This window comes from Furipterus horrens, unplaced genomic scaffold (assembly GCF_987537825.1).
Source record: "Furipterus horrens unplaced genomic scaffold, mFurHor1.1.pri manual_scaffold_3, whole genome shotgun sequence".
NCBI lineage: Eukaryota > Metazoa > Chordata > Mammalia > Chiroptera > Furipteridae > Furipterus > Furipterus horrens.
This window is the reverse complement of record NW_028327173.1, coordinates 2902898-2930250: the sequence shown is the minus strand read 5'-3', so window position 1 is coordinate 2930250 and position 27353 is coordinate 2902898. Positions and strand designations below refer to the sequence as shown.

The window sequence follows — 27353 nt, the reverse complement described above, 5'->3', positions numbered from 1 at the left end:
AGGTGGGAGCTGGGTGCCCAGGTCTCCCCAGCCAGCCGGGAGCGAGCAGGCGCCGGTGGCAGCGCCCCCGCCCCGCGCCCCCCCGGCCGTCATCTCACGGTGACCCAAGGCCGGCTTCTGGGGAGGTTTTCTACTTTTAAAAAACTGAGAGGGTCTCACTTCTGTTCAGCGAACTGCACCCCTGAATACCATCCCCCGTTATCCCGGCCCCGGATGCTCGTCCCCTAGCTGCACCCCCAGAGATGCTGCCACCGACCCCAGGAGCAGAAGGGCCACTCACCTGCCTTCCCGGTGTCTGCCCGTTAACAAGGACCCCGCTAGTTTACCAGGGTGCGCCCCACGCCCGGAGGGTCTGGTGCAGCGGCCTGCCTCCTCGTTAGGGAGCGTCACTGCAGAGGCGCGGTGAATGGGAAGCATCCCCCAGGGGTCGGGCCGGAGGCAGCAAGTCCATTAGGCCTATTAGGGCGTCTTCCTCTCAGCGAGGCAGGCTGAATTATTCAGGATCTGCCCGGGAAGCGCGGCTCTGCGGCGCGCTGGCCAGCCCGGCGCTGGCTCTGGGGCGGGCGCGGGACACCGGCCGGGGTCGCGCCCTTCCTTCAGGCCCACCCCTGCCTCCAGGGCGCCAGGACGCTGGGGGCCACGGGTGGAAAGGGGCAGCCTGGGCTTTTTGTTATTTGACGACGGGACCCAGCCGTGCAGCTTGGTTCCCACCACATTCGTAGTTGTGTCTGCGGTAGGGGAGCCGGGGTCCCCACGGCATGTGATCACCACCCATGCTGAAGGTGTTGGGGTCTGAGAAGACCTCCCCTCAGCACATGTGGACAGACACCCCTCCCCTCTTCCACCGGGACGTGCTGCAGATTGGAACTCAGCACGTATACAGGGCCAGAAGTTTCTGGAAGCCTGCTATGGGACACGACTCTGTCATGCCCCCAGGCAGAGGTGCGGGGACCCTTCCGCACGGCACATGGCCTACCCTGGGGTCTTTGGGAAGTGATTTGAAGCTGAGCTCTGGGGTGAGGCTATGCTGAGTCCCTGTTCCAGGGCTGTGGCCCTAGGGGCACTTTGGGTCATGGAGGCCACCAAGTCTCAGCAGGACATTACTTTTCAGCTAAAAGGACGGCCAGCGTGCGCGGGATTTCGGACAGAGGCTGAGCTGTTTACCCCACGACGACACACCTGCAGGCAGGAGGACCGCCCAGGCCAGGGGGGAGAGTACACGAAACGTGATGCGTGGCCCGGAGGGGACGCCGGTGGAGGGGACTGGCAGGGCTGTTGCCTGGAAAGGCCTCAGCTGTGGGAATGGGTGGTCTTTCTCGAAGGCCCAAGCCCACTACGTCTGTCACGTGTGGCGGCGGGAGGTGGCCCTGGGCCTCCCTGTTGGCTGGCGGTCAGCAGCCCGACAGGTTTGAAGGCGGAGCACCGGCCTGACGAGCCCGTGGACGCGGCTGCAGATGCCCCACGCCCGTGCCCTGTCCCCTTCTCTCCTCTCTCCGTGGTTCCTTCAGTTCCGCCCTCCTCTGCACCTCCCGGCTCCCACATCCAGCCTCGCCCTGGCACCCTGCTTCCTGCCCACAGCAGAGCCCCGCTCTCCGCCCTGCGCGACACCCCCGACGGCTCCCCCACGCACCCTGAAGGCCGCCCCAGTGGCTCAGCTGGGCGTTCCAGGCCCTCCGTCACCAGACCCCTGTCTGCCGCGACAGTCTGGCCTTGCATCACTGGTGGCCCGTCTATGAAACCACCATTTCCTGTTCTCTGTGCACCTCCGAGTTGCGGCTCAGGCTGTCGCATCTACTAGAACATTCTTCCTGGTTTCTGCATCGAATCCGGTCCAGACTTCAAGGTCCACCTCAAAGCCCCTGTGCGGCTTTCTCGGTGAAGTCTCCTGTCTCGGTGGAGTGTGACCCCTTCCTTCTCGGAACCCCGTGGCTCTTTGTCCTCCAGGTACTACTGGGGTACGTGTGTTCTGGGGTAGGGGGCATTATCGTGGCTGATCTCTGTCTCTCTCCGTATCAGGGAACTGTTTCCTCCCACGGAGGGTGGGGGCAGGGTATCCCTCCTGCTCTCTGACATTGGGCTGGGTCTTGAGATTCGCTTTGGCCAAAAGAGCAAGCAGAGGTGACAGTGTGGGTTCTAGCCTCGGCCTCCAGAGACATTCTGGGTGTCTGCTTTTCCTCTGCTTTTCTCGTGGGAAGAATGGACCTGGGAGAGCCCCAGTGAGGAAGGATGGGAGGGTGAGCAGCTGGGCCCGACCTGCAGCTCAGAGCTGAGTTCAACCTAGACGGACTGACTCCCGTCAACCCACTGACAGACGAGCGAGAACTGAGTGCCTCTCTCTTGCTGTGCAGCTGTGTGTTTGGGACTGTTTGTTACGTGACATCCCATGTAACGGCTGCCGGATACGAGGTTGAGGGTGGGGCATGCCTTGAACACCTCTGCCCTGTTCCAGAGCGTTGCCACCGTGCTGACGTAAATGGCCATTGAGAGCCATGTCAGTGCCTGGGTGACGAGGATGCCCTGCTGGGAGTGGCACCCCGTATGCTGGACAAAGATCCTACTCCCTCGCAGGTTTTTGTCAGAGGTCCTACAAAGACACCCGAGTGTATGTGTGAAGACACCACACCGAGATCCAAGGCAGGACGGCCGGGGCCTGTGGCATTGGAATAGGAGCCGACAGGCGGAGCAGGATGTGGGGGTTCAGGTCTCCACAGAGCCTGCCCTCGGGGCAGGAAGGCCTGGTGGGGACAGGCAGCTCATCCGGAGGGTCCCCAGAGGGTGGGCTGGACGTTGGATCTGTGGCGTTCGATGAGCCAGTGAGGGGCATGGACACTCTCTCACTCCCTCTGGACAGCTTCCTCCCGGGGGCGGGCCCCTCAGCTGGCTGGTTGGACCCCAGGACTTTCCCACTGGCTTGGCGGTGTCACTTCTGTCCTTCCGGGAGTGCAGAGGCCCAGGGTGTCTGAGCATGTAGTCCTAGTGCACCCTGGCGTTCCCTGGTCTGACCCTGCAGGGACGCGTGCCACCCCTGCACTCTGACAGGTTGGGCCACTGCACACAGATGCCACGGTGACCATCTCATCCAACAAAAGCATCCGCAAGCCACGTTCAGACCTAACTGCTGCAGGCAGTCATACCCAGCAAAAACCCGAGCAGAATTAAAGGCCTGGTCATCGCTCTAGAGCTCTCTGCAAGGACGGGGAACGCAGGGGAAGAACAGGAGCAGCAGCAAAACGAGCCCGAGGACCCAGGCCCACAGTCGCCGCCAGAGGTGTCGGGGCCGCGGGACGGAAAGCCACACGGGGGTCCAGCACCAACCCTGCGTCCCAGGAGCTGCCCACGGTCCTGTCACAGTGCGCAGGCACGACACCGGGAGCTGGTTCTGGGCCCAGAGGCCTCCCAGGCCCGAATGCCAAACGCACAACAGACACCAGGGCCCTGCCCTCGGGAGCCGCACTGAGTCCCCACACAGCCCCAGGGCTGGCGGAGCTGACCTGCGGTCCCCTACGCGGACATTTTTCCAACAGGAGGAAAATGTCAAAGTAAACATCCCAAGTTAGAGACCTTCCAGGCAGCGTGTACCCTCCAGGGGCAGGTTAGGAAGAGGCTGCCCACAGGGAGAAAGGAAGGCAGAGAAGACCCTGCTGACTGACCCGCCTGTCCCCTTGGCACCGCATCCCTGGGGGACACAGCCCCTCGCCCTCTGAGCACTGCCCAGCTGATGCTCCCAACAGTGGGGCGCCGCCCCTCCAGGACGCAGGCCCAGCGGGAGCGCACACCCTGAGGAGGCAGCAGACGGGCTGGGCCCCCAGGGAAAGGGGTCTGACTCTGAGAATCACAAGCCGCCTCAGGAGAGCCAGGCTGGAGGGCGGAGCCCGTGAGAGCTGAGCGGGTGTCACAGTCCCTTTGCTCAAATCAAAGCAAAGTCCAGATCAGCACGGCGAACGCGACCTCACACTTCCCATCGGGACAGTACAATGCCCGGGGCGGGCTCCCAGAGATCATCGGGCGATTTCACCGCCGAGACACCGCTGGCACACGGGCCCTCCACCCGCTCCCCTGCCCTCAGCTTGCGGGTTTGGGGAAACGGAGGGCTCGTTACCTGTAAAACTGGAGCTGTCTTTTGGGGCTCCCATACCGAGTACTGCGGACAGCAATGGGGGAGAGAGGGAGGGAGAGAAGAGAGAGTCCACAGTCGGCATTAACCATGGGCAGGTGCCAGCCCGGAACATCCGCACGCCCGCAGCCCTGGCCCCACCCGCCCTGCACCCGGCGCCCGGGGACGACGGCCCGCTCTGCGCGACACCGGGGTCCTTCCATGCCCGTTGCCCTCCCGCGCAGCGCGAAGTGAGGATGGGAGGGGAACCCTGGGGACGCCCCGCTTGGGTTTTCACAGAATATGCTTTGGAACAACGATGGAAAACCCTCCAACCGAGAACTGCCTGTCACCGGACTCGCCGGCCAGTCTGCATGTGACTGTGGGTTCTTTTTAGGATCTTGATGAGGGAGGGCCACCCCATTCCCGGTGGTTTCCAGGGTCACTCCCTGTGGCGCAGGCCCTGACAGCTGTCTAGAAAGGTCCCATTGCTCCAGGGCTGATGGGCCCTGGGACCCCACCTGGACACCAGGCTTTTGGGACCATGGCCGCCCTCTGGCTTCTGTGCTCGGGCCCAGTGCCGTCTGCCGCCCCTCCGTGGTTTGGCCTGGGATGCAGCCAGATGGAAACACCCAGAGCTGGGTTTGAAAGCGGCTTCTCAAGGGTGCCCCCACCCGCCTGGCATGCGAGCCTCGACCGGGGAGTCAGAGCACCTGGTGGGACCACAGGAGCCCCGATGTGTACGATGGGAGAGACAGAGGCCAGGAAGGGCCCACCCTCACTCTCGGCCTCTGTTGCCTCCAGTGGAATATTTCAGGGTGGGGGTGGGGGTGGGACAAGACTGGAGACTAATCCTGGCTCCAACCCCCCCCTGGAAAATCTTGGGTTTTTCTTTCTTGCTTTGGCCTTAAAAGCTTTTGTTCCCTTCCTTGGAGAAAACGCCTGCCCGCTGCCTCTCACAGCACCATGGGCCTCACTCAGTCCTTCCTTCTGCATCAAGGGGAGGACAATGGCTTCGGGGATCCCTCCTGGAGTCAGGACTGACCCTGGGGGGCTTGGGGGCGGGGGTCACCTGTAGATCATGCCAGGGGAGCCCGTCTGCCGCAGGGAGAGCCGCGCCGGGGAGCCTGTGGTCGATTCCGGATACATGGAGCCGGCCTCACTTGTCCCGGCCTGCGCGCTTCTTCACGAGGGGCAAGTCTGCAGGGGAAGCAGAGGAGGAGGGGGCGGGTTAAGAAAGGCCAGTCAGGTTTGGCCAGGGTGCTCTGTGAGGGCGAGGGCCCAATTTGGGGGTCACTGCTTGTCCCTCATCAGACAGACAGACAGACCCGCGGGGGCTCGGACGAGGCTGATGAGGGGGTCCAATGACTGTGAAGGGTTTCCATGTCATCTCTCCTCCCTCTCACCCCAGCAGTCCCGGGGGTCCGTCCCCCTCCCCGGCTGTGGTTCTGAGGCTTTGGGGGCACGTTTCCGTGGCCCAGCCTCTGCAGGAGCAGTGGTCCCAGGTCATCCTTGCCGCCTCCCCTCCGCTGACCTGGACTGCAGCCCACAGGTGCCACCACTCGGCAGGGCAGAAGCAGCCTGGCAGGCGCCTCATGGTCCCCGGCTCCTGGGACCCCCCGCCCCTGGCTGAGCGCTGACCTGTGACTTACTTCTAACAACAGAACCTGGCGCAGGGGATGGGGTGCCATTTATGTGATCAAGCGACGTAGATTGTGCCTTCAGCCTTGCTAGCAGTCCCCCCTCTGCCTTGCGGGCTCAGGTGAGGCCAGAGGCTGTGCTGGAGGAGCCCGCGAGGCAAGGGACCCTTCCAACCACCATGGGAGCTTGGGCGCTCAGAGGGGTCCCTCCCCAGAAGCCTTTGGATACGAGCCCAGCCTGACGACACCTCATGAGGCCCTGACGCCGAGGGCTCAGGGAAGTCCTGGCCCAGAGACCAAGAGGGTAAAAGCCTGTGGTGAGATTTGGGGCAGCAACAGAACGTGCTGCGCTCCCCATGGCTCCCAGCCCTGCTCCTCCACGGCTGTTCCCGGCTCAGGGGAGAACCTTCATCCGTCACCTTCAGAAGCGTCCGGAACCCCAAGCTTCCCGCAGTGGTCCCCACCAGCTCCTCCCTGGTCCCGGCCACCACCTTCTCCCTCCACAACAGCTTTCTGACGGGTCTCCTGGCTTCCACCTTCAGCCCCAAGGTCTACGTTAGAAGAGCCAGAGTGAACCTTCTAGAACATACGTCAGATGATGTCATTACTTTGCTCAAAACCTTCCAGTGGTTTCCATTTCATCCTGAGGGAAAGCCCTGATTTCAACAATGGCCTCGTGACGGCCACCTGCCCGTGGCCTGCTGTCAGCCTTGCGCGCCCCGCCCCTGCCCACTGGCTCCTGGGGCCCCACAAACCAGAGACACCAACCTCGAGGCTTTTCTGCCAGGTCTTTCTCCCACCGGGGCTCTCTGACCCCCCAGATCCATCCAAACCCCCGCCCCCCAACCTTTGCCTCTGTATACAAAGGCCAACTCCGCGTGGAGCCCTTCCTGCACTCCTGACCTTAAATGGCAAACCCCGTCCCCCCAACAACCCAGGTACCTCCCCTGCATCACTAAGAGTTTTTCTTTTTATCCTCAGCTGAGGACATTTTTTTCATTGCTTGTATAGAGAGAGAAGGTGGGGAGGGGAGCGGGGAGAGGTAGAGGCACTGATGTGAGAGAGAGACACTGATGGGCCGCCTCCTCATACACGCCCCGACCGGGGATCGAACCTGCGACCTTCCGGCCAGGGCCGCTGCGCCATTTTCCTCCCGGGCGTGTGCCACCTTCTGACACAGCCCGCACTTCACCCACGGTCTCATCTGTGGTGTGTCTCCTCCCACCAAGGTGCCGCGCTCACGGCTGTGCTAGCACACAGTAGGCCCTGAGCTATTTGTCGCATGAACGACTCTGCGGCTCAGCCTGCCGGGGCTCACCCGGTGAAAGCACAGGGGAGTGGCTGGGGGGGCTGTGCCGACCGTAAGGAGAACACCCACGGGGACGGAGGACCGGGGTACGCTGCCTACCTGAGGGACAAGGGAAGTCTTCTCGGGAGGGTGCCCAGGCCAGCGGCAGGTGCAGGACAAGCAGCCCTGCCTGTGGCCATCAGGAAGGCACCCTGGGAAGGCCACCTGTCCCACTCCTCCCCCCACATAGCCTGGACTGGTCAGGTCCTGCCCAGAGCCCACCTCCTGGCTCTGCAGCCGCCGCTGTCCAATGAGGAGCTGCTGCGTCCTCCCAGCAGCCAATCCTGGAGGAGCAGACGAGCTAGTGGGACACCGCCCATCCCAGGCCCCTTGGAGGGAGGCAGGCAGAGCAGCCCCCCACAGCCCCCGGTGGGGGAGAGAGGCTTCAGCAGCCATTTGGGAGCCCCCCAGGTCCAGGAGGGACAGCTGGCCTGGGGTCCAAGGTCTGCGTCCCGCCATCTCCTGCACGTGCCCCTGGTGTGCGTGACCTTGAGCGAAGGGCCGACTTCTACCGGGAGGAGCAGAGCAGGTGTGCTCACAGCGCCTGCCCAGCCTCTCACGGAGCAGAGAGGAGCCAGACGCGCACCTGCTGGCCCAGGAGGAACGCTCTTCAGTAGATCTCAGCGCTCGGCCTCTGCAGGGCAAGCTGGCAGCGATGACAGGGACCACAGGGTCAGGAGCCTCCGTCTGCGGACACGTCTTTCTCCTCCCAACTACCATTTTGCAGAACTTTCACACGTCAGGGAAGTTGTAAACAATCAGAACAGCAACAAATCCCTATATTCTTCATCCTGCTCACCAAGGGTCTGCCTTGTGCCTCATTGGCATGGGTTCCCTCTCTCCCCTCTCTGCCCCTCCCCTCCGCCTTCCCCGCTGTAACCACTGGCATTGGATGCGACGAGGAGAAAATTAACATGCAGCTCAAACCAGGAAACTGCGCAGAGAGATCCGACCCGAGCCTGGGAGTCCGGGATGGAGACTCAAAGGAACAGAAGACACTTTCTGGTTGGGCCTGACTGGGACTGTCTGGGTTGTCCAGATGCCCTGGGTGACTAAGCTGGCAACTGATTTGCACAGAAGGAGGCTAGGAGGGGACAGGAGATTGAACTGTCAGCCCCCATTCCTCACTTCTCCTGGTATCCACGTCCTTTGCTGTCTCCTCCCAACGTGCGCGTGCGCGCACACACACACACACACGCACACACGCGTACGCACACACGCACACACGCGCACACACGCACACACGCGCGCACATGCACACACACGCACACACAAGCACATGCGCGCACGCACGCACACACATGCACACACACACGCACACACACGCACACACACACACACTGCGCCAGCTCCAGCCTCTGCCACTGCTGACATGAGCCCTGGAACCCCTGCCATCGCCATGGACAAACGTGCCCCAGGCCGCTCCCGGGGTCCAGACTGCATGTGCCACCTGGTCCAGCCTGGGACGTGGAGCCACCTGACCCAGGAACGCTTACTGTGGCCCCGCCACCGGGACCCTTCTACAGGTGGGCGGGGTTTCACTTTAGCACCCCTGGGAGCACGTCCCAGGGCTTCAATATTCAGGACCACCCTTAGTACGTTAAGTGACAGCTCCATCTCGGAAAGGAAGGCCACGCTTGTCTCTCCACCGTCGATTCTGGAGCACGAGAAAACTCGGGTGTCTGGAACCTCCACTTGAGAGACTGGGGAAAGTTGGCACGCTGTGTGCTGGAGGGGTAACTGTTTCTACTAGAAATCTTGCCGGAGCTCACCACACACGTTCCATCTTCTCAGGCTGGGTTGGTGACACAATTCCATCTTCTGGGTGACCTGAGGAGACCCATCCAGGTGTTGGGGAGGGTGGCAGGGCCCAGTCAGGGCTCAGGTGTGGCCCTGGGTTCGAGTTCTATCTGGCATTCTGGGTATGAGTCTGGGCAAACCTCTCGGGAGGACCCGCTGGGCTAACAGGTGTGTGTGTGTGTGTGTGTTTGGGGGCACAGTGAGGGCCGCCGGTGCTGGGATCAGCCTGGGCCTGACCCTAATGGAGGGGAGGGGAGGGCCTAAGGCCTGGAGTGCTTCTTGCCAAGTCGCTGATCATAGCTCCCTCCTGAACATTTGCACCACGTGCCAAAGGCTGATGGAGTCGTTCCTGCTCAGATGTGTCCCTGAGGTGGCCTGCTCCCTGGTAGTGACCCTCCCTTCCAGGAAACTGCTTTTTTAGGGCCCTCAGACTTGCTGCTCCATCTGCTTTCCCTTTGCTGCCTCTCTCCTTTGCTCTCGGAAGGCTGACTGTCTTTCCCGCTTGGCCAGAAAAAGGCTCATCTCTCGTAGATGCGACCATCACACACAGATATGATTCAACATCACGGGGGTGGGGATCTGTGCACCCCTGTGGCCGCATCCAAAGTCTGGGTCATTCTGGAAGCACAGAGATTCCAGAAGGTTTGTCCCTCGATGGCTGAAGTCGTAAGAACGATAACATTGTACAAGTTGTCTATTGCCACGTGACAAGCAGTGTAACACGGCAGCCTTGGTCACACTGGGGTTTGGAGTCAGGAGTCGGGGGTGGGCGGGGCTGGTGGTTCTGGCTCAGGGTCCATCCCGAGGTTGGGTCAGGGTGTCGGCTGCGGCCGCAGTTGCCTGCAGGCTGGCTCGAGCCAGCGGCGCCCCTTTCCTACACGCCTCCGCACGTGGCTGCGGGCAGGGGCCTCAGCGCCTTGTCACCCGGATCCTCCCCGAGAGCAGACTTGAGAGAGAAGCTGCAGGGTCCTTCACGGCTGAGGCTCTGAAGTTTGTTCTCCTGGTTGCAAAGAGCAACTCATAACAGGATGAGGGAGGCCGTGAGGCCCAGGCTACCTGGGAGGTGACTACTGTCACACAATGAGGGGACTGCTCCCCACAGTGACTCCCTCCCCACGTGCTCCGGGACCACGGGGACGTCGGCTCCACCAGGGCAGGACCTCTGTCTCTTTGGTTCGCAGGGGTGTCCCAGGGTCCCAGCCGTGCCAGTCACGGGGCGGACGCTCAGTGAATGCGGACGAGGGAGGCAGACAGGACAGGCTCACGCCGCCCAGGCGTGACGGACGCTGCGTGTCTTCCTGGAAGCCTCAGGGCTCTGGGATGTCACTTTGCATGTCGCTTCTCATAGCCCCGAGGTGCAGCTGTGACTTTTCCACAGCACGAAACCCCGCCTGTGTGGACAGCAGAAGCCACCGCGGGGACGGTGCGCCTCGAAGAGACAGGAAGAGGTGTAACTGCTCGAAACCACAGAGCCGGAAGGGCGCTTGCATAACAGCCCCTTCCCCTCTCCCCTAGGAGCCAGCGCCCGGCACGGGACCCCCCCTCTCTCCTCCGGGCGAGGCTGGGGCTGGGACCCAGTGCCACTGGCAAAGGCAGCTGCTGAAGCCGAGTGCACGCGGGGAGTGGGCCTGGGAGAGTAAGCCAAGAGGCCCAGGTCCTGGGAGGGCTTGCAGCTCAGCAGCTCAGTCCCCAAACGGCACCGGCACCCTCAGGCCCTGCTCAGATTCAGGATGGGGGAGGAGGAGGGGCGGGGGTCACCGCTGGGCGCCCTGCTCTTTGCCATAAAGAGACCTGTCTCTCCTCCAAGCTCACGAGGCCTGAGCAGGAGGAACTGAGTGGCATGGTGACCCACCAACCTGCCCCTAAACAGCACAGACCTCCCGCGGTCAGACGAAAGCAGGAGCATCCGGACCACGGAGCCCCCTTAGGAAGGTCACAAACTGAAAATCTCAGTCTTCTTGGAGCCACGTTCAAACGCCCGCCCTGATTCCAGGCAAGTCCGCCCAGCACAGGGGAGGGCTGGGCTTCTGCAGGGGAGACCCTGTTCACATCTATTAGCGCAGCAGTTGAAGAAAGAGGTCAAGGCCAAGAAACTCCAACTCTCCTGAAGCAGCGCGGAAGTCCCCTTTCCCAGCCCCCCTGGACCTGCCCCTTCTCCTGCACCTGCGGCCACGTTCCCTGGACAGAGCCTCGCCGGGGCTCCCCTACACCAGGGCCCAGGACAGCAAGGGGTGGGGGTCTGCCAGCTCGGTGCCCCAGGCCCCCACGCTTGGGAACAGTCACCCTTCCTCCCCGAGAAGGGACAGAAGCTCCGACCATGGCGTGGGGACCATGTCTCCAGGCTGCGGCTCCCCCAACCCGAGATGCGGGGACCACAGGTGGAAGGGTGCCCAGCGGGGGTCCTCACCTGGCGCCAGGCAGAGGGAAGCTCAGGGTTTCACAGACCCTGTGAGCGGCGGGGAGTCAGGGGAAGACTCGGGAGCAGCGCCCATGTACTTGGCACCCCCATAACCGATCCCAGTGCCCAGGCCATGGCCCCCATAGTCATTCATTCAGCAAACCAGCGCAGCTCCACCCTGCGGGCTTCCCACTGGGACCACACCCTGCACGGGCGGCCTGAGGTCCCAGAAGTGAGGAAGAGCCGCGTGGGGGAGGGGGAGGCTCTCCCGAGAAGCACCCCAGCACCTGGCTTTTCTGGGCAGGCAGGAGGCCCCTTACGCATCAGCGAGCCCCCCCACCCCCCGAACAGTGACCACAGGGTGGCCGCTGGGGCTCCAGAGGCCTGCCAGCTGTCCTGCAGGAGGGCGTGGGGGACCCCTTCATTTTGTTCCTAAGGCAGGGACCCTCATTTCCTCGCCTGGGAAGCCACTCTCCACAGAGGTGGGAAATCCCAGACCAGGGGTTCCTGGGAGACAGCAGGTGGGCAGGACTCCCTGGGCTCTTGCAGGGGCTGCCCCGGCAGCTGGCACCCCCCACCCCCACAGTGGAGACAGAGGTGGCCCTGCAGCGCCCTTGATCTCCAGGCACCTCCTTGCTCCAGGGATGAAAGCAGAAGCTGGCAGCCCTGGGGGCAGAGCTGTGTCAGGGTCAGACACCCGCCGCTGAGCCGCCGCTGCGGCGTGGGGATCCCGCTGGCCCCCTTGCGGGGGGCAGGGGAGGTGCCTGCAGCTGTTCTGCTGGCAGGGGGCCACGCGGGCTCTGCCAGGGCCAGGAGGGCACCTGCAGGGGCCGCTCCCACCCGGCCGCAGCCAGTGCTCTGAGGACTCGCGGAGTCTAGTGGGCTGCGGGCCCGACCTACCCTGGACGGTAGGGGGGCACTCAGGGCCCCCTCAGCACAGACACCAAACCCATCTTGGGAAACAGGGTCCCCGAGACACCCCCGGTACCTGCTCCTGGGTCGGAAGGGCCAGAGACAAGGCCATGCTGACGGAAGGCGAGCAGACGCGGGGCCGCGGGGCCAACCAGGAAGTTGGTGGCAGGAGGTGCCACAGAGGGAAGGACGCCGGCAAGCTGGGGCCCGGGGGAGCCAGGGTGTGGCCTCCAGTCCCGGGAGGAGGGCGCGCAGCAGGAGGGGCAGGAGGCGGACGTCCCGGACAGGCTGAGGCCCCTTCCTCAGGGAGGGAGGAGCAGGCCAGCCAGCTCCGGTCCTGGTGGGGCTCGCGGTCCTGTTGATGGGGCTGGGTTGGTGCCAGAGCCGTCCCCACGGCCCTGGGACTGCTCCCCCCAAAGGTGACAACACCGAGGGTCAGAGAGGTCAGGCTGGGATTTGAACCCAGGACTGGCTGACTGCAAAGCTGTGCTCTGAGCTGGGCACTGCTCAGAGGCCCCCAACTGGATGGTGGGCGGGGGAGGGCTCTGTCTCACCCACATCCCATCCCTGAGCCCAGCACCGTGCCCGGACCCAGCAGGCGCAAGTGGACGATGTGGGGGTGGGGTGGCAGGCAGGACAGCGGCGGGGGTCCCCCCATGGGTCTATAGACTCTTCCTGCTCTGCCTTTCCTTCCTAGGGACCCCATCTGGGGGAGAGCGAGCCAAAGGAGGACTGGGGGGGAACATTCCGTCCCCCCGCCTGTGACGGGGCTCGGAAGCCGAGGCGGGCAGTTAGCCAGCTCAGCTCCTCTGCGTCGCTCAGTCAGGCTGATGGGCGCACCACTGGGGGCACCACTGGAAGCATCGAACGGGGCCATCGGGGAGAAAGGGAAGAGAGGGAGACGTGAGCGGTTTGGGGTGCTCCGTAAGTATGCACAACTCACTGAAGATGGCAGGGGTGTCAAGAGGAGCACAGGAGAGAGAGATGAGAAGGGGGAGGAGAGCAACCGGCCAAGTGGAAGGAGAGGGACTCCGAGGCAGAGTGGGGGACCTGCATGCTGCGCCCCCTCTGGGCCTCGCCGCAGCCTCTCTACCTCTACCCCCGCAGGCCAGAGCACCTCTGCAGACAGACCGTCAAGGCCCACGCGTACCCAGCACTCCCCACGGCTGCAGAACCGGCAGGCCCGGCTTCAGCCCGGGGCTCTGGCTTCCACGATGCAGCGCCCTCCCCCGGAGGCCCCCTCGGCCTGACCAGGACAGGCACCCTCTCCCGACGTTGTGGTGACTCTGTGTGTCCTCGAACGGAGGCCGAATTCCCACTCTCCCAGATCTCAGAGCCGCGGGTGATGTCGGGCGGCTCCGCCCAAGGCCCACGGCCTCGCCGCTGCCAGCAGCGTGATCACGGGAACCAGCCCTCACACCGCGGCTTCATTCCCTAAACGCAGATCCTGTTTCTTCAGGGATTCGCCGGCTCCTTTTCTAAAGCGTTTGTCCCTTGGGCCAGGAGTGCAGGCGACTGTTCAGGGCTGGGTGGCCAAGTAAGAAATATCTCACGTGGCCAACAAGGAGTGCGTGCGCCTTCTGCACTGGGTGCGCCTGGGCCACGGGCCTCCGCTGGGTCAAAACGGGGCAGGCCGCTGCGGCCGGCCCAGCTCCACCCAGGAGCCGGCTCCCGAATCGCTCCTGGTCTCTGGGAGTCTGTTTGCCTTTCGTTCAGCGGATCTCAGGGGGTTTAATGACTTTTAAGTCCATGCCCCCACCATTTCCCCCAGAGATCATCTCATGAGAACACAGCCCGCTCCCCGGGATTGGACACACTAATCCCCCTTAATAGCCGACACCAGAAGGCAGACCCACCCTGGAGGCTGCAGGGTCTGCGGCATTTCGCCCACCCCTGTTCAAAACCTCACTATGTTGGGGGTGGGGGTGGCAAACGCAGGAGGCACACTGGTGCCTGGAGGGGCCCCGTGCCACCGTCCAGCAGGATCTGTTGTTGGTGGGCGCTCAGCACCGCCACGGCCGCCACCACCACCGCCGCCTGCGGTACCCACCCCAGCCGCACCGTGTGGGAGTCTCCCAGAGCCTCCACACCAAGGCAAGCCTTCGTGGTGGAAAAGCTCCCTGCGCTTTTCTTCCTTTTTCTGGGAGACACTTCTCCAGTGACATGTTATGCAAATTTCTCAAGCATTCAAGACGGGCCACGTGAAGAGACCTAACGAATCCAGGACTTGGCTCTGTGGACTATTGAAAGGATCCCCTCCCGCCAGGGTCTTGGGGCAGCACAGAGGGTGGACATGCTGCCACAGCCCTGGGGTTTGCAGTGGTTTGAAATGGCTCCACTGTGACTCACGGAAGCTGGCAGGGGTGCTCAGATGACATCGCAGGGAAAAGGGGGTCCCTCCTGGCCCTGCCCAGCCCTGCCCTGTGGGGCCCCACCTGCTCCTCCCCCTCGGCTATCTGCGGATCAGAGCAGGGAGGGTGGTCAGCAGGGGGGCCTGGGCACCCCGCCGGTCCCTGGGAGTCGGGGAGGGCCCCCTTCGCTCTGACGGCTGTGGTTCTGCACAGGTGGCATGCGGGTACCAGCCCGTGCCTCCCTTTCAGAGCAGCTAATCATTGCGACTTAACTGTCTCTGCCAAGGACGTTCCTTACGTAAGAGAAACCTAACTATTGCACGCTCTTAAGAAAAAGCAAACCAACATTTCCAAAGCCCCGAATCAACACCAGCCCACGAAATCACTGCTGAACAGAAGATCCCGTCCTTAGCAGCTGTTCTGAGGAGGGTGGGGCACTTCCCGGGATGCCCGGGCACGGCACGAAAACGTCCACGGCAGGGGACAGCAGGCGTGTGCAGGGAAGAGCCAGAGTCGGCCTTTCAGGCCTCCTGGGCCAGTCGGTCTCTGGCACAACTCTTCACCGCTGCTGTGTGGAAGCGGCAGGGCCAATATGTACATGGAGGCGCGTGGCTGTGTGTCAATAAAACTTTATTTATACAAACAGGTGGGGGGCCGAATTCGGCCCGTGGGCCATCGTTTGCAGGCCTCTGATCTCTGACATTAAAAACAAAGTGATTCCCTGACCAGTGTGGCTCGGTGGGTTGAGTGCCGGCCCATGAACTGAAAGGTCGCTGGTTCGATTCCCAGTCCGGACATGTGCTTGGGCTGTGGGCCAGGTCCCCCGTTGGGGGCGTGCGAGAGGCAACTGACTGACGTTTCTCTCCCTCTCTTTCTCCCTCCTTGCCCTCTCTCTAAAAATAAAATCTTAAAAGAAAACAACCAAAAAAGACCAAAATGACATCCACAGAAATGAAATTCAGACGGATGTGACCATGTTCACAGCGCTCGCGCTTCTGCCCTGCAGGGAGCAGGAGCTCTGTCCTCTTGTGGGACGTCCTGTGTCAGGAGGGGGACCCCTCAGGTCAAAGGGGATCCCATGCCACCTGCAGGCCACGCCCGGCCTCGCTGCTCCGCAGGGGTATCGGGAGGACGGGGAGGCGCGCAGGCACTGCGCTCCGAGGCCCCCCTGACCTGCTCTCCTCCGCCTGTGATTCTGACGGGTCCTCGGATTGCAGGCCTGGATTTTCTGTCCCGGAGTGAACGTGGAACCCCGTCCTCCCCGCCGCTCTCTGCGCGGTGCTCGCTGGGGACCGCTGGCCGCGGGACGAGGCTCCTGCCTCTGAGGCCCGACTACTTCTGGTGACGGCTTTTGCTTCATTTATTTTTTGACTTGAGTTGCTCACGCAGACTGTATGTTTGTGTTCTCGCTCCCGCAGTGGAACGAAGTGGGCGCAGTATCTTTAAACCCTGAGCGGGTTGCCTCATGATCAGCACACGTGGGCCACCTACCCTCTCTGCCTGGCCCTCGGCCTTGGTGGCGAACACGGCTCAGAAATGCTGCACCTGTCTTCTGCACAAGGTGGCCGTCCAGTCCTGGTGGAAAGGCTGTGTTTGAATGGTTGGAGGCCCAGGACACTCGTGTGTGCGCCTGGCGTTGTGGGAGGAGGAGGTGCAAGGTGCCCCCCAGAGCAGCAGCCGTGGGCAGGGCTGAGTCAAGGCTGCTGGGTGCGCTGTGCATGAGCGAGGCGCTGGGATAAGGGTCTCCACCTGCACCCAGTCACTTATCCCGCCCTGGGAGGGCGGTCCTATTTAGTGCCAACCACTGGCAGCTGAGGAAACAGGCTCAGAGTGGCTAAGGCAGCCTGCCCACGTCACCTGGGAGGCAGCGGTCCTGGGGGCCCAGCCTCTGAACCCCAGCCCCGCGCTGCCCCCAGCAGAGCAGGAGCCACGGAGGCCTCCTCCTACGAGGGTGAGCTCATCTACACTTTCCTAGCGCTCTGGGCGGCCAGGGAGACGGACTGGGTCAGGAGCGCAGAAGCGCGAGTGGGGGTCTCAGCAGAGGGGAGCCAGGGCGGAGGAGGGGGTGACCCATGGCTGGATGAGCTAGGAGGCTGAGACCAAAGAGCAGTCAGGCAGGTGGGTGTGGGGTGTTAGGAGACAGGTGTATGGGGGCCCCCAAGTGTGTGGGGAAGAGCTGCCGGCTCCTGAGATGGGGGGACAGCTGTGAGCAGCAGGACGGGGAGTCCGGAGCCAGGCGGCGGCCACTGCATCTGGTCTGGGGAGCCGCCGGACATCCAGGCGGATGTTCTCTTCCGGGTCCTCCTCAGTCCCTGGCCGGAGCAGTTCCCCCACTCTTACAGTGGTGGTCCCTCGCCTGGGACACTCTTCTCTGCGTCGCTGGCCAAATGGCACCTCTCCAGAGGTCTGGGAGAGCTCTCTCCAGTGTCCTGTCCGCCCGGTCAGCACGTGCATTTCCTGGGGAGTGCCCCCCTCAGTGCGCGGCGCCGGTCCTCCTGGCTGTCCCCAACCAGACGGTGAGCCCCACGGGGGGCCGGTCTCGGTCCCTGTGGGCCCTCCCGCACTCCCCTGTGTGTGGCTGAGCCAGGTGGAGGGGGGCGGTGCAGTGAGGGAGTAAGGTTGACCGCCCGGTCCTTCTGTGGCCTCTGCATCGGCAGCTTCCTCCCAGGGCTTCCCTGCAGGAGAGCGCAGCCCACGTGGGCTCAGGATCTCCGGCTGTGGCTCAGCTCAACTGTCTTGGCCGGGTCCGGAGTCCCCCATCGGACGGTACCCCGGAGGGGGACCTCATCCCCCCACTTGCCTGCGGCCACATCTATTTTTGCCCCAGACTCCAGGGTGGGTTCTTCGGAAGAACGGGCTCCTTACAGCTTTTTGGTTTAAATCTTCAACGCCCGAACGCCAGTGCACCCCCTAGGCACCCTCCTTCCCGACAACACAGCCTCAGCCTAAATCCAATGGGGGGATCCAAGGGCAGATGCTCCCCCTGCCCCTCATCTCTTATGTTCACCTGAGCAGGGATGAGGAGGGGCTCCTCCACTCACCCTCGGAGTGAAGTGCCCTCGGCAGGCATGTCATTTGCGAGCCAGGGGATGGGGGGCGGGGGGACGGGACAGGCAGCACACCCCCAATACCCAGAAAACAAGTCGAGGGCTCATCCAGGACCCGGGAAGGCAGGGGTTTTCAAGGGCTGGGCGCCCTGGTCACACTTGAGTTGTTACATTGGAATTGTGACAAGAAATGCTGGATGTGTCTTTAGTGCAGGAACAGGGAGCTTCTTTTCAAAACAAGCTTATTGAAGAGAAAAGTTTGATGAAAAGAAAAAAATGCAAACTCAGCAGGACTGGTTGTGTGCACATCCGACCCACATCCTAGGATGAAAGACCAATCACTGAAGCGTGGGGACACTCGCCGGAGCCAGAGAGAGACAGAGAGACGGAGAGAGACAGATCCTCCGGTGACCTGCAGGCCTCTAGCGTCACCCCTAGAAATCCCGGGAGAAGGCGCCGCGGAGGTGCATGGCGCAGAAGTGAAGTCCAGGTCACCATCAGGTTCCTTCTTTTCTTTAAAACTAATTTTACATCCCCTTTCGTGGGCGTGTGTCCCAGCTCCTTGTCCCATAGGAAACTCAGCAAGGGAACCAAGGGAGAGACCAAAGCGCAGGCAAGCGTGTTCCAGGCCTGCCCTGGCGAGAAGCCCCGATGGGGGCATCTATGCGGGGTGACACATCTAAAGGGGCGTGCGTGTGTACAGGTGTGCACACGTGTGCGTGTACATGTGCACACACACGTGTACATGCATGCACACACATAGGCCTGCTCCACCCATCAGCCAAGCAGTGTGCAGCCTGGTCGTGCACCCGGATGGATGCTGGGAAGGGCCTCCCCGCGCACAGGCCGGCGCTCCGCCTGGGGCCAGGCCAGGCGGTGGTGCTGAGCTTCCTGTGTGCGGAAGGACCCCCACCATCACCACCGTCCCCGGGCCCCCCGCTACTCTGAAAAGCAGATGCTCAACGGGTCAGGTGAAGACGAAGGGCCCGTGACCCCACAGAGGGTGTGGGGTGGCCAGGAGGACTGAGAACGGCGCAGCGCCATCTGGGTGACCCTGGACTGGTCTGCAGAAGCGATGGTCCAGCCAGGGCCCATTTCAGACAGACGCAGACTCGGCAGCGTGTCCCACACCTCTGGGCGGGGGCGGGGGGGTGCAGGGGTCAGACCCGTTTCCACCTCCCTGGGCACTGAGTGTGCCCGGGGGGGGCCTTCTGCGGTCCCCCGGGGCCGGTCCTGCCCGATTTCCTGCCTCAGCAGCTCTTCCTGCTGCCACTCCCAGCGGAACGGACGGGGCTGCCCAGGTGCCTCCCTGGGGGACCCCGGCCGCTGTCCAGGGAACGGGTGTCTCCCACCAGGCCACCCGAGGCCCAAGTCCTCAAGGCGCAGCCTCTCTGCGGGGGCTCATGGGGCGATGAGGATCACACCCAGCGGGTGACGCAGGCATGCGTGTGCTTGAACGAGTGTGAGCACGCGAACGTGTGCGCATGTGTGAGTGTGGGGGGGCGCTGAGCTCTCGGGCAGCCGCACGTGGGGTCTCACGTGCTCCCCCCCCCCAGCTGCCTTTTCACAACCTGTTGCTGGTCCTCTGACGCCGAGAGCATCTCTCTCCCGTCCTGGTGTCAGAACCAGCTGACCTTGTCCTTCGGAGAAGCTCTTAAAGGTAATGGACAGAGGAACAAGGGGGGCTGTCCCTGGTGTTGGCCCTTGGGAGCAGACACACCGCCGTCGGGGGGAGGGGCTTCCTGTGGCGGGACAGGGACTGGGCTCACTGCCTGCCTGGAGGGCGCTTCCCTTGGGAAGCCCAGGCCCTGCCCTTCACACCGAGTAGGAAACAGCCTGCAGGTCTTAAAGGCTCACGGCCGGGGTCTCCTCCTGAGGGGTGCCAGAGAGGGGACCCCAGTGAGACAGTGGCTCCTGGCTGCCCACACTCACAGCTCCCTGGGAGGCGACCATGTGGTCCCAGAGGACGCCAGGCCCCATGTGGAGGCCACACCGAGCCCAGGGCACCTGGGTGGCCACCGCCAGCATGACCAGCATCACCATCACCAGCACCATCAGCACCCGCATTACCATCACCAGCAGCGTGACCAGCACCACCACCAGCACCTGCATCACCACCACCACCAGCACCAGCATCACCATCACCATCACCAGCAGTGTGACCAGCACCACCACCATCAGCACCTGCATCACCACCAGCACCAGCATGACCACCACCACCAGCACCTGCATCACCACCACCATCAGCACCAGCGTGACCATCACCAGCACCACCACCACAGCCGCCAACTTTACCGTCACCAGCGCCGCCACCCCCACAGCTGCAGCGTTTCTAGCCCCTCCTGGGCCGAGGCTGCAGCTGCAGCTGCAGAATAATCAATCAGCCAAGGGACAGAATGGGGGGAAGCACGAGGACACACTCCGCCCCCTCCCTGCAAGGACAGCAGTGACAGTGATGCCGGCGTCTGTGGGCAGGGCCCGGCTTACCCCACTCCTTTGGGGCTCTTCACGGTAGGAGGGGACAAGGAGATGCTGCGTCTCTCATAGCCAGACTGAAAGCTTTCTAACGGAGCCAAGACAGGGCAAAAGCCCAGCACAGAGTTCATGGATGTGCAGAAAGCACACAGCCTTGCCCGTGATGACAGCGTTTCAAAGCCTGACTCAGCAGTTGGGAGCAGCTGACATGGGAGGAAGCAGAGGCGGCCCCAGCTCTGGGTGGATGGATGGATGGACAGATGGACGGACAGACGGACAGACAGATGGACAGGCTCCAAGCTGCTTCCTTTGCTTCCTGGGCAGAGGGGTGGGTTGTAACAGCTTATGCCCCAGAATGGGAGAAGGAGGGAGGCCAGCATTCTGGTGCTTCCCAGACAGGCCATTTCAGAGACACCTGGCCCTCCCTGAGGTGTGACTGGGGTTCCCCCCCCCCCCCCCAGAGCCCTGGATGACCCACACCAGGCTCGGGGGTGGGCAGTGACCAGGCAGCGCAGCCTGCGGGGAGCCGTGGGTGTTCCCATTTGCCTGGCTGAGTTTCTGGGCAAACGTGAGAGGAACTGAGACTGTCCTCCTGGGCAGCCCCACACAGGGACACCGGCCACCCTGTCCAGCGGGGCCCCTCCGCTGTGCTCAGCGCCGCATAGGCTGCTGTCCCCCGCTGAGCCCCAGGCCCCGTGGGGATCCCACATGCGGTGTGTGCCGGAGTCCTGGGTGGCACTCTGACCCCTGCACTTCAAGTGGGTGGCAGCAGGATCCCGGGGAGAAGCTGGACGGACCCTGGGTCCATTCGCAGAGGGCAATTGGGAGCCTGGGAGGGGTGCTCGCTAGGGAGCGTGCCTGATGGAGCTGGGGCTCCCTAAAATCCTCCCGGGGGCACAGGCTGGTCTTCTGAAAAGGCAGTTGACCTTGGCCTCCCCTCCACCCCTAGTGGGACCTGCTGGCCTGGCGCCCTCAGGTGAGTTCCTGTAAGAGGTGGCGGCTACTGGCTTCCTGGGCCTCTCAGGCTGCTGAGCCCGTCACTGAGCCAGGAGGGGGCTCTGCCTCCAATGTGGCCGGAGGAGGCCCCTCCTCAGTCCCACCCCTCTGCACGTGAGCGCGGAGCCCCAGCTCCAGGTGTGACTGCTGGCCCTCTGGAGAGGGGACTCCACACCGGCCAGCTGGCCCCCATGTCTGCGCTCCACCCATGCCCCCAGCGGAGAAGACCAGCAGATGAGAAAGGAGGCCACAGAAGCTTCTGGAGGCTGCGGGGACTCGGGGTGAGTCAGTGGCAGAAGCCCGCTGCTGTGGGGTGGAGTTCCCCTGCCCGCCCCCTGAGATATGTCAAAGTCCTAATCCCCTGTGATCATCTTTGCTGGTGTAATTAAGGCGAGGATCCTGCCGTAAGGTCATCCTGGATTAGGGTGGGCCCTAAATCTAGCGCCAGGTGTCCTGAGAAGAAGAGGCGAGGACGCAGACACTGACAAAAGTCCCCGCGGCAGTGGCAGCAGAGACTGGAGCGACGTATATATAAACCAAGGAAAGCAGAGGGCCGTGGGCCACCCCAGCAGCTGGGAGAGACTCTACCCCTGCCCAGCCTCCAGAAGGAGCCATCCTGCCCACACCCTGAATTTGGACTTCTGGCCTCCAGACCGGAGAGAATAAATACGGCTGTTGTGACCGGCCCCTGTCGCGCTCATTAGTTCTGGCAGCCCAGGCAACCAGCGAACCCACCGGGTCTTTTGAACCCTCTAACCATAGAAGGCTGTATGGGAAGCAGAGAAGCAGCCTTCTCCGGGGGGAGATGACCCTCCTCTGGGGGCCTGGGCCTGCGTCCCCAGCCCTGCCTCAGTTCCCCACCTTGGCGGAGGGGTGGTGGTGGGGAAGAGGGGTCCGCAGGGAAACGTCCGCAGCTCTGCGTCAGCGTCTGTGACTGGCTCCTGGGGCTCCCCGCTCTCCAGGGGGCGGTAAGAATAAATAACACACGGTCCCAAAGAGGACGCCGTCCGGCGTCACGTGGCTGCCACGGAGGACCCGCGCCTTGCCCGGGCGGCGGTCCGGAAGCCGGCTTTACTCCACACCCACTGAAGGCTCTGCTGAGTCAGAAAACGTGCCAGAGGGGACCAGCCACCGGGTCCTGCGCCTTGGCGGTCCTACAATTAACAGGGAAGCAGGATTTCAAGTGAAAATGCTCCCTGCTGCGGAGGCTGCATGAGACGCTGCTGCTTCCGGGGCACATGGTCGGAGGGTCCCGAGGCCGGGTCCAGACGCCCTCCTTACGGGATTGTGCGAGAGGAGATGAACTTGGGCACACACAGGGGTCTGGGAAGAGGGAAGACACTGAACCCCTAAGGAGACCCGTTTAATGAATCATGGAGAAACGAGAGGGTCGGCCGCTCTCCCTGTCTGGGAAAGCGCTCGTGTTGTGATGCCCAGCGGAGAAAGGACAGCACCCATGTCTCTGCTGCGACAGGGAGGGCGTGCAGGTGCGGGGGAGGGCCCTCCTCTGGGCCACAGGGTCCTGCCTCAGGCGCAGCGGGGAGCCTGTGTGCCTGGAAAGGACCCTCCACAGCAGCCGGGGGACCCCCCAGGAGGCTCTGCGGCAGGAGCTGGAACGGGGTGGCCCGCTGGGGGCTGGGCGGGGCCGCAGGGGGCATTTCCCCCGTCCTGGTGACCCCGGCCCAGCCTGAGGGTGAGCATCTGCCCGGTTAATGAGGGGGTCCAGGGCAGAGGGTCGGGGGTCCCTGGAGCATCTTCTAGCTCAGTCCTCTGGTAGCGGTGTGACCCAAGGAGAGGCACAGCACAGCACCTGTTCTTACCCATGAAGCATGGACCACCCAAGCGCCCACCCCATGGTGGCTGGGGGGTGAGGGTAAATGCTTGCAAGGCGTAGCCGAGGCCTGACAAAGAGCAGATCCATGACAAACGGCAGCTGCTGATGCAAGTAAGTATTGTTGTTGCTGTTCTCGTCACTACCATCACCAGGACCCACGTCAGCATTTCCATCCCCATCACTATCATCTCCACCATCACCACCAGCACCACCTCCATCCCCATCACCATCATCACCACCACCAATATCACCATCACCACCATTATCACCATCCCGATCTGCGTCATCACCACCTCCGCCATCCCCATTCTCATCCCCATATCATCATCACCACCATCTTCCAGCTTCAGGTTAAGTGCCTGCTCCTCCCTGCGGCGGGGCAAAGACTTTTAGCGGTCCAGTCTTCCCCCTGGAGACCCCCCCTTCCCTGGAAATCTGCTCATGAAACCGTGACCTTCTCTGGCTGCCGCCGGGGACCAATCTGGATGCTCTGGAACGGTTTCTGCAGTTAGGAGGAACTATCTTCGCATAATTAAGTGGCTCAGCTGTAAAAACAGGAGCATGTGGTCTAATCGGGGAGGCCGTGGGCAGCAGGATCGAGCGTGTGCCTCCAGATGCCAGGTGGCTGGGCGCCGGTGGCCATCAGCCCACGACGCCAGCCTCAGGGCCACAGCTGCCTCAGCACACAGCCTCTGCGCGCCTGGCCTCCTCAGAGCTCCAGGGAGTGACCTGCCACTGCCTCCGCTAGTTCTGGCTGGGCGCCAGCCCCAGAGGCCAGGGCTGCTCTGCTCTGCCCCCAGGGAGCACAGCCTGCTGCTCAGGGTGTGGCAGGAGTGTGCCCTGGGGCTTAAGGGCCATGTGATGGGGACAGCTGTTGCTTGTGCCCAAGGGGCCCAGGCTTGGCCTCACAGCTGCAGCCTCAGGGCTCGGAGCTCCCGAGGTGGCAGGTGCAAGCTGGGCCGCTGAAGGTTCCTGGGACGGATGAGTGGGCAGAGGGGGAGGTGGGAAAGCCGTCCTGGACTACGGCCTCATTCTGCAAATCACAGCTCGGAGAGAGCCACCAGGACTGTGACAGTGGCTTCTTCCCACAGCTCTGAGCCCGGGACGTCAGCACTGAGGGAGCTGGGGGTGAGGTCGGCCGTGCAAAGCCTGCAGTGCGCAGGAGGCCAGCCGGGGTCAGGCAAGCGCACCCCCAGCCCGAGGTGGGTGGTAATGCCTTTCATGTTTCGTAGGGGCCCTGCCCCGTACACCCACACAGTTTCCCAATATGCACAGGGGATGAGCATCTCCCTGTAAGGACCGGCAGAGGCTGTCTGGCTTAGGAAGGGGGAGGCCTGGGAGCACCCATGGGGTGGTGGACCCCTACAAAGGCGGGTCTGAAGCATGAAGCAGGGTCCTAGGGAGGATTTGATACACGGTTTGCTTTCTGCCAGGAGGTTCTGAGTCTGATTGTCCCGAGTTAGGAGACAGCCGCCCAGGCTGGGGTTGGGTCCCACATGCCTCCGTAGCTCTGCAGAGGGTGGCTCTGCCTTCTGGGCGGGGGTGGGGTCCCTGTTCCTGACTGTTGCTGAGATCCTGCTCCTGCCATGTGCCTGTCCCAGAGCTGAGCGGGGACAGAGAGAGGATGGGCAGACATTCCCTGTCTTCACAGGACACACGATGCAGGAAGCACTGAATGTCAGCTTCGATGATCACCAGGGACCGAGCTTGGAGAGACCTGCGGGACACTGGTGAGGAAGCCAGGAGGGACCCCGGGCTGGCTGTCACCAGGACCCCCACTGGGCCACACTTTGACCCCAGCTCTGCCAATAAGTGTGATTCCTCCCAGAGCCTCAGTCCCAGTGTCCCTCTCCCTCAAACAAGGGGGCTGGGCCACACACACATGGCGTCAAGGGGTGAAGACACTGTCCTGAGGCCCAAGGGCAGGAGGAGCCGAGGACCCCAGCCCCAATGCTGGATGAAATAAAGGCCCATATGGGTTCAGTGCCTGCTCTGGGTTGCTGTTGGGGGCAGGGCTTCTGCCTGAGCTGGGACTAGAGCGTCCCTTGAGGGCCTGGGGGGAGGGTCTCCACCCTCTGATGCCTTTGCTTGCAGATGGCTGGGTGGCTGCCTGGGGCGGCACCTGCGACCCACACAGGCTGCTATACAGGAACCCACAGAGAGGACCATGGGCCCAGCCACGCCCTCAGCACCCATACAGTCCAGGAGGTGATGGCGTGCCTCCAGCAGGTCCCCATGGTTACCAGGCTGCAGGAGGGTGGGGTGCAGGAGGGAGGTCCCCGTCCTTCCCAGCGATGCCCGTGGAGGGAAACACAGCTCCCAGTAGGGCTGGGGCATCTCGGGACCTGGTTAGTGCCCCTCCCCCCGCAGGGATGGCAGACCCAGCTCAGCCAATGGAGGAGGCAGGAAGCACCTTCCATGGATGGACATACCCCCAGATCCTCACCCAGGCCGACATCCGTGCTCCCAACATAGCACACGGTGTCTGCACCTTTGGCACGCGGCCCTCCCCACTCAGAAGGCCGTCCTGTCCTTTCTCCCTGTCGCCTAATGCAGTCCCACCCAGTTTCAGGCCTGGCTCCATCCTTGCCGCCTCCTTTCCTGGCCATGCAGGATGGACACTGCCCAGGCCTGGCCCTTGTGCCTGCAGACTTCTTTTGTGGCCCCCATGGCTCCCCTTCTGCTGACAGGGGGTCCCCTTCTTGGCCAGTGAAGAAATGCGTGAAGCCCAAGCCCAGGCCCCGCCTGTGCAGAGCAGGCTCAGGAGCACGTGTCTCCTGCGGGCGACACTGGGCGCAGGACGGCTGACGTGCCCCATCTGAGCAGGTCCTGTCGCTGGGAGAGTGGGTCCACGTGCCACAGGAGCTGCCCTGGCAGCCGCCCCAAGTCCCATCTCTCAGGAGGAGGAGAGGGGTGCGGTGGCCTCAGATGCCTCTGTGCGTCCCTGACACCTGCCGCCTTTTCTCAGCAGGAGCGTGTAAACAGGGTGTGCCTGCTGCTCCTTGCTATCAAAGCCCCTGCCCAAACGCGGGCATCTGCTGTTAGGGTCTGCAGTTCCCATCTTGGGCATTGTGTGTGTCCTCTGCAGGAGCGAAGGGACAGAGATGGCCCCAGGCCTCAGCCCTGGCACCTGAGCACCTCCTGGCCTGGGTGACTGAAATGCCCTCTCCTCGGTGAGAGGGAAAGGCACTACCTCTGCTCGGGCAGTGGGGGGTGGGGGTGGAGCCACAGAGCAGAAGGGGGCGGGGCTCCCGGGGGGGCATGGGGAGATGCCACAGGGCGCAGGGCTCAGCTTCCCCCACACCACATGGGACAAGGCCCGGACAGCCAGCACCCCGACCGAACCGTGGTCCAAGAGAGCTGGGGCGCCGCTGACGGCACCTCACCACGCACACCAGGAGGAACGTGGGGTGAGGCCCGAGGCTGGCGGAGCTCAGCAGCCAGTCCAGCAGACACGGGCTTCTGTGTCCCGAGAAGGGAGGAAAGCCAGCAAGTCCTCCGTGCTGCGGCTGTCACTGCGCAGTGTTTCCTCACGGGCCGCTTGAAGGAAAAGAGGAAGCAGGACAGTTCCCCCATAAACTCAAAGTGCGGCCTCGGAGCCCCTGGCCCGGGGACTGGGGAAGGAAGAAGCCGGCCGAGCGGCACCAGGGCCCTAGGGGCCGACACGCCCCTGTTCTCACGCCCTCTGCGGTCACACTGTGAAGTGGGAAGGATGGGCCCCGGCCCCACAGTCACGGGTCCCCATTAGGGCAGGAAACAGAACCAGGCCCGTGGAAGTCGCCTACGAAAGGGCAGACTGAGCGGGTGCTGCTGAGGGACCCAGTTAATCAGTAAAGCGACCCTTCTTCCCCCCGACCAGCTCACCGGAGGGCGCAGCACGCCCTGCAGCTTCCTTTTCACCCTCGAGACAGCAGAGAGCAAAGGTCAAGAGAGGGGGTTCTGGTACCCCACAGCCTGGGTTCAGATCCTGCCTCCTGCTCGTGGGCGTTCCGTGACCTTAGGGCAGTCACCTCGCCCTGCAGAGCCTGTTTTTGCACCCGCGAAATGGGGACAATGGCAGCTGCATGCCCATGGGCAGCGAGGAGTGAGTGAACAGACACAGAAGAGGGCGAGGTGACAGGGGTACCTGTTACTGGGAGCGGGGCGGCAGGTGCACCTGTTATTGGGGGGGGGGCGGCAGGTGCGCCTGTCACTGGGGGGGGGGGCGGCAGGTGTGCCCGTCACTGGGGGGGGGGCGGCAGGTGCGCCTGTCACTGGGAGGGGGGCAGCAGGTGTGCCCGTCACTGGGAGGGGGGGGCGGCAGGTGCGCCCGTTACTGGGGGGGGGGGCGGCAGGTGCACCTGTCACTGGGAGGGGGGCGGCAGGTGTGCCCGTCACTGGGAGGGGGGCGGCAGGTGTGCCCGTCACTGGAGGGGGGTGGCAGGTGTGCCTGTCACTGGGAGGGGGGGGCGGCAGGTGC

The 27353-nt window shown here is 63.2% G+C and overlaps 1 protein-coding gene across 1 annotated transcript in view; it reads right to left on the bottom strand.

Moving 5' to 3' along the window:
- Nucleotides 1–27353, bottom strand: part of KCNAB2 (potassium voltage-gated channel subfamily A regulatory beta subunit 2) — a 70540-nt gene that overhangs the window by 35984 nt on the left and 7203 nt on the right. Inside the window, exons 2-3 of the mRNA XM_090268497.1 lie at nucleotides 5166–5293; nucleotides 4100–4141 (exon numbers count right to left, since the gene is read on the bottom strand). Of these exons, the coding sequence (XP_090124623.1) occupies nucleotides 4100–4141; nucleotides 5166–5242 (119 nt within the window). The 5' untranslated portion in view covers nucleotides 5243–5293. The remainder of the gene's footprint in view (nucleotides 1–4099; nucleotides 4142–5165; nucleotides 5294–27353) is intronic.